The sequence below is a fragment of the Peromyscus maniculatus genome, chromosome 6 (genome assembly GCF_049852395.1).
Source record: "Peromyscus maniculatus bairdii isolate BWxNUB_F1_BW_parent chromosome 6, HU_Pman_BW_mat_3.1, whole genome shotgun sequence".
NCBI classification, from domain to species: domain Eukaryota; kingdom Metazoa; phylum Chordata; class Mammalia; order Rodentia; family Cricetidae; genus Peromyscus; species Peromyscus maniculatus.
Window position 1 is genome coordinate 83,196,032 of NC_134857.1, and position 6,978 is coordinate 83,203,009.

The window sequence follows — 6,978 nt, forward strand, 5'->3', positions numbered from 1 at the left end:
GTTAGGACAGATGCCACCACACCTAGCAATCTGAGTTCAATCCTCAGAACCTACATGATACAGAGAAGACTAACTCCCACAAGTTGTCCTCTGACCTATACACACACACATTCATACCCTAATAAATGTAAAAAGGGAAGGAACCTTTCACTCTCATCAGCTTAAAATTTGCTGAACAACCAGCAAAAGCATTCAATAATATTTAGTACAATATTATTGTACTACTATTATCTCTAATAATTTTGAAGTGTATTATCTGCTTCTACTTTGACTTTCTCATTCTATGCTATATCAAAACTAAAGTTTCAAAGTTTTGTGCGTAAATATATTCTGATATATATCACATCAAATTAACATCAACAGGACTTAAAATTTTAAACTCTGTAATAAATTAATGTCATAAATTGGTTATTATCTAAAATAATTATTCCTTTAATCATCTTCACTGAATTTTATGGAATTTGTGCTGCATTCACTCCTAAAGCTGAACTGCAACTTTTATTAATGAAATTTCAAAAAACCTTGTTCTCAAAATATCTGCCACATAAAATTAGCCCAATTTGCTTTGAATTAATACTCTATTTTCAACAGTACTGTGCTAATATTTACTGTGTGCCATATTTTTATCTTTTTATTTTATTTTGATTCAAATACTTGCCATATTTATAATTCAAAACTTCATTATACAAAAAAAATAATATTTGTCGTATTTTTAAGTCAAAATTTCATTATACCTGCAGTTCCTGAATGGCTTTTCGCTGGGCTTCAATTATCTTTCTGTTTTCTTGCAACTTATTTTCTTTCTGCTTCAGTTCAGATTCTATGTTCACTTTCCATTTTTTGATCTTTTCAGCCTCCTTATACAGTTTTGAATACAGTCTGCTCATTGGCTCTGAATTCTATTTAAGTGAATTTCCAAAACTTAATTCTCTAAGATTTTAATATAACAAACTACAGTTACCTACCACAAGTACATCTGTATTAACGGTAACAAACTGTGTACTCAATTTATACTTAACAGGATTAACTCATAGTATCAAGACAGTATATTCTACTTCACTAAAATTAGTGAATAAAGTCAAAACTGAAAAATGCTAAAGTTAGAAACAATTGAATCAATAAGAGAATCTGACTGGATAAAAGCTCAAATACACCACTCCACAAGAAATATATATATGCTAACAATTGTCTTAAAGCATTTTGCTTAGAGAAATAATTTGAGGATCAAGCGTGCAATGTTCAAAATATAATGACAAGAAAATAGAAAATAATATGTAATTTTCTTTTTTTAAACATTTTTTTAATTTTTTTTTAAGATTTATTTACGTATACAGTGTTCTGCCTGCATGTATATCTGCAGGCCAGAAGAGGGCACCAGATCTCATTACAGATGGTTATGAGCCACCATGTGGTTGCTGGGAATTGAACTCAGGACCTCTAGAAGAGCAGTCAGTGTTCTTAACCTCTGACCCATCTCTCCAGCCTCATAATATGTAATTTTCAATGAGCCTAAGGTTTTATTTAGATTTCTTGCCTTTTTTTTTTTTTATCCACGTATTAGAAATACCAGAGGAATGTGGGTTTATTTTTCATTTTGGAGCTAGAGATCCAACTCAGGGCATCTCAAATGCTATGCAAATAACACAGCTCTAAAATAAAACTATCCTCAAGCCTCATGTGGCGCACACCTTTAATCCCAGCACTTGGGAGGCAGAGCCAGGTGGATCTCTGTGAATTCAAGGCCAGCCTGGTCTACAGAGCGAGATCCAGGGAAGGTGCAAAGCTACACAGAGAAACCCTGTCTCGAGAAACCAAAAAAAAAAAAAAAAAAAAAATTACTGATATTTGCTTACTGATAACCTGTTATCAAAGTATAAACTGGTTCCAATTTTTATTCTATGACACTATGAAGTTTAGCAATAGACATATAGCAGTTATCAGGCCATTTAATTTCTATAAATTTAGATGATTTTTATAACTAATATCAAAACTATGTCATATCCTACAAATACATTTTTTATATAATCAAGCATCCACACAACAATTTCATTAAAGATTATTTTTGTAAAATGCTGGCCTTCTCACATATTGTATCCATCTCTACTCCTCTAGTCTTAATTTTTTAAAATTAAATTTCTCCAAAAGAACTGTTGCTTTTACCTTGGAAAATACAAAAGCTTAGCACTTCAAATACTTTAAGAGGAAAAATTTCTGGAATGGGGATGCAACTTTGTGGTAGAGCAGTTGCCTAAAATGCATAAGGCTCTGATTTAGTGCCCAGAACTACAAAAAGAAAAATTTCAAAGAATATATTTTAAAATGTTAACCAAATATTAATACTTAAAAAGGTATATTCAAATAATAAATGCAATTTCAATAATAAGAAGGAAATATCTGACCTCAAAATCGGAGTCACTTAGTCCTTCCTGATAGTGGCAACTGCCAGAATTAGCAACCTAAAAGATTAATGTTTCCTATAAGATTATATTTTTAGAGCTATTGATAGTTAAATACACAAGACAACGTGGCCAGCAAGTTGGCTCCATGAGTAATGGCACCAGCCACAACGATAACCTGATTTGAGCCCTAGGTCTGCAAGTTGTTGTCTGACCTCCACACTTATACCATGGTATATGCACAGACATTCACATACAAATACATACAAGCACATATATGCATACATAAACATAATAAAAATTAAACTGCACAAGACTACTAATCCCACAACTACCATTTTTCCTTTTTCAAATAATTTAAGGTCTAACAGTCTGTATGTACACACTTTCACTAACCTGTTCAAGCACTGGCAAAATACTAAGTTTTTGTAAAGCAGGATCTGAAAAAAAAAAAAAAACTGGTATTAAATACGAGAACATGTTTTAAATTATTTTATCTAGTTGAATGTTAAGAATATCAATGTAACACTTATATTGTATTTTCAATAACTGGCAATGTTATATAACAAAATGTTTCTATGAAAGTTGATGGGGGCTGGAGAGATAGCTTAGTAGTTAAGAGCACTGACTGCTCTTCCAGAGGACCCAGGTTCAATTCCCAGCACCCATATGGCAGTTAGCAATTGTCTGTAATTCCAAGATCTGACACCCTCACACAGACATACATATAGGCAAAACAACAAGACACATAAAATAAAAATTATATTAAAAAAAAGTTGATATATTGTTTGTCCAAGCCTACCTGTATCAATATTTTCCCGACTTTTTGAGAGACTGGACACTGTAAATGGAACCCCAAAATCACCTTCTGTACATTTGTTGATAGTCTAGAAATACAAAGAGGTTCCTTAAATATTCTGTTCAATACCACTTTGATACCTAACAATGTAATACCCAACTATATAGTATCCATATCTACTTAAAGAAGCCATTGTAATTATAAATCCTTTGATATATATAGTGTTTAAAATATCAAATGCTTCTGCTATGCAAACTAAGCAAAATTTTTAATTATGTATTTATTTCTCCTAGTAAGATGTACCTAAGCTATAAATTACATAACAGAAGCTTTGTAGATATTTTGGAATATTAGTAATTTTAACAGTTTCCTTCAATCTCTGATATAGATATATAGGATACAGATATGATAAGATAAAAGGGTAAAGAACCTACTATTAAACAACAACTTGTTTAAAGTGTTTTACAGTGGTATAGATTTTAGTTTATTGATACAAGTTTAAACTTAATTTTGTTATACTGTATGTATATTTCTATTTTTGTTTAAGGTATTATGTTTATGTAACTCATTTAAAATTATAATAGATAATTAAAAAATAGATTAATAATTAGTCATCTATGATAATCATATTTGTAGCCATGTTAGTTAAGTCTTCTAGGCATATATAGATATATTTCAGATAGATAGGTAATCTTCAAACACTTCAATAACCTACAAAATATGGCATTTAAAATGTTTTAAAAATTTAGACTTTCTGGACAGTGAGACATGTCTGCTCCTGGCAGCACCAATTTACTTCCGAGAGGAGGATGGGCATCGAAGACACTCCATATGGAGTTTATCTTCACCTTGACAAAAATAGCCATTTGGGCAAGAAACTTTTCTTGCCTGGACTGCTGCTTGATCAACTAGACATATAGGATCCATAGAAAGGTGACCACTGAACTTTGCTTGACAAAATGGTCCTTCAGGTTCCTGCTTTGCAGAGAAAACTGCCAGACATTCTACAGGACACAGAAAAAAATGATTGAGAGACTCTAGGCCTGTGGGCTAAAAAAAAGATGCCCCAACTTTACAAGAGAACTTTGGATGACTGTCCAGGCTGTCAGCTGTCTCTGTCTACCCTACAAGACTCCCAAAAGTTGCTTACATCCTTCTCCCATTTCTCAGGTAGTATTATATCCTTCTGAGGTCTTTGATGTGGTTAAAGACTAGATACTTACAATCTTCCTTAGTTATGATGAAAGATAAGTTAGATATAAAACCTTAAACTCACAAATATAAAATAGATATCTTCTTTAACATTGTAACTGTAATTCTTGCTCGATAATTGTTCTGTTATATGTAATTTTACTATGTAAAGTTAAAGCCTTTTTAAAAAAGAAGAAAAGGGGAAGTGTTGTGGATATCACTCTATATAAATAAACACTGATTGGCCAATAGCCAGACAGGAAGTATAGGCGGGACTAACAGAGAGGAAAATTAAAGAAGGAGGAAGGAAAGGAGGGACCGCCTGGAGCCACCGCCAGGACAAGAAAGATATAGAGTCCTGGAGCCACCGCCAGGACAAGAAAGATATAAAGTACCGGTAAGCCATGAGCCACGTGACAAAGTAAAGATTAATATAAATGGGCTAAATATAAAAATAAGAGCTAAACGATGATAGGCCTGAGCTAATGGCCAAACAGTTTAAATAATGTAAGAGTCTGTGTGTTTATTTTATAAGTGGGTTCTGGGACTGGCGGGACTTGGAGGGAACTGGAGAGATTCTAGCTACAAATCTCTCTTCAACCAAATTGAGATTTATCTTCACTGAATCAAATTTCAATGTCTTGGCTACAGCAGAAATTTTCTGCAGCATGTAAAATTAAAATATTAACTGCACCATCCTCACTTCCATATTCCACTTGAGAAATTTAAAAATAAAATGCTGCTTCACCTGAGAAATCTAGTAATTAGAATTTTACTAATAAATGAATTTCTCCTTACCCTATCTATCAGGAAGCTCAGTTATAGTATTGATTACTATCCACATATAGTCATTTGTCCAAATAGTCTTAATTTTCCTTGGTAAAATTCCTAATTTTCTCGTATTTTTTCCTTATAAATTGCCTCAAATCCTGAGAGACATTTTCTTCAGCCACTGGTTAAGTGTCACGCTACTGTAAGCAACACTAATGAAACACATTGGGTCACACACACACACACACACACACACACACACACATACACACACAAGAAACAAAGTAGAAGAGGGACTAGTAGGAAGAGGAAAGAAATTAGTGGGAGGAGGATAAAAGGGCTTAACGGGAGGTTCTTACACACACTGTTCAATATGACTTTGATATTCAACAGTGCTCATCTACAAATACATTATATCTGCATATCTGCTTAACGCCACTCTATAAATCCTTTGATGTACATGCAGTGTTTAAATTACATACATAAAAATGTCATAACGAAGCCCATTATTACCTACAATTAATATGTTAAGACATTAAAAATAAATGGTTTCAAACCATTTAACCAGAAAGGTAATTTAAATGAGCAAATATTATTTATGCACAGTTTTACAGCTGCAATTCTTTTAGATTTTAAGTTTGTGTCTGTTTAGTGCCTGCAAGTCTCCCTAGGGCTGGAAATGCTGGGAACTGTCTGTGCTCTTGGGCGCCGAGCCATTCTGCGGCGCAACAGGGATTCTTGAAATGAATCTCGTCAACACACAGTATTAGCCCATGGAAGTAAAGCTATGCAAATTCTCGGGAATATCAGCTATCAATACAGGGCACGAAGTGAGAACGCGCGCTTTTCCCGTTAGCGTGCATTTCCTGTGTGTGTCTGTGGACTCACGTACGTCTGGGGGTGCGCGCGGAGGACCAGAACAACTCGCGGGATTTGGGTTCTGGGGATGGAACCCTGGTCCCACCGCCGCGCCTCGCCACCCGCCCGCCACCCGCCCGCAGGGTGGCTGCACGTGCAAACTGACCTTGAAGTAGCTGGAGTCCCCTCCCGCCGTCTGCGGCTTCACGGCCGACACCTGGCTGCTGCTCAGTCTCGGGGGCACGAAGAGCGTGAAGGGCTTCTGCTTCTCCATGACGTCGTCCGCGTGGGTCTCCCCGGCCTGGGGGGGAGGAGGAGGGGGCGGCGGGAAGAGCGCACAAGGCATGGTGAGCAAGGCCGCCGCCGCCGCCGCTGCCGCCGCCGCAGAGCGAGCCGGGAACCGCCGTGGGCTCCCGCCTCCGTGTCGCCCCCCGCCCCCGGCGCGCGTGGCCTACGGGGTGGGGTCGGGGGGGGGGGAGGAAAAGCCCGCAGGGTCCCCGCCAGCCCCCGCCGCGGGCCGCCACGCGGCCTCAGGCCCAGCCGGAACCTCGAAGGCCGCCCGAGACAGCCCGAGGCCCAGCGGGCCTCCCTAGGCCTCGAGGCCGGGCCGCGCGCCGGGCCGCGCGGGACGGAGCGGCGCGTGCGGGGTCCCCCGCGCCCCGGCAGCCCGTCACACCCTCACCGTCCGCGGGCCCCGCGCCTCGCGAGGGGGCGCTCCTCTATGAAAACAGGGGATGGAACCGCGAGCTCCGGCCTCGGAACCCCCTGGACGGCGAAGGCCGGCACCGGGCGCCGGGCAGCGCACCGACTGGGCCGAGGGTCGTTAACGGCTGACTATAACGGTCGGCCGGACTCCCCAGCGGGCCAGGCTCTCGCGATGCACCTCTCGCGAGACTTTTCCTTTCCACGGGGCCGGGGTTCTGATCCTCCGCCAAGCGTGAATTCCGTGAGCGGCCAGGGGCA

At 38.9% G+C, this 6,978-nt stretch overlaps 1 protein-coding gene across 5 annotated transcripts in view; it reads right to left on the bottom strand.

Moving 5' to 3' along the window:
* Positions 1-6,850, bottom strand: part of Sycp1 (synaptonemal complex protein 1) — a 99,226-nt gene extending 92,376 nt beyond the window's left edge. For 2 of the 5 annotated variants that reach the window (XM_076574732.1, XM_015999207.3), the window contains exons 1-5: positions 6,182-6,447; positions 3,199-3,283; positions 2,793-2,836; positions 2,400-2,456; positions 735-899 (exon numbers count right to left, since the gene is read on the bottom strand). In XM_076574732.1, coding sequence (XP_076430847.1) covers positions 735-899; positions 2,400-2,456; positions 2,793-2,836; positions 3,199-3,283; positions 6,182-6,361 — 531 coding nt within the window. In that variant the 5' untranslated portion in view covers positions 6,362-6,447. Of the gene's footprint in view, positions 1-734; positions 900-2,399; positions 2,457-2,792; positions 2,837-3,198; positions 3,284-6,181; positions 6,450-6,697 lie in introns of those variants that run through there. The other 3 variants (XM_076574733.1, XM_076574734.1, XM_015999208.3) reach the window with 3 other exon arrangements.
* Between the last annotated feature and the right edge of the window lie 128 nt (positions 6,851-6,978).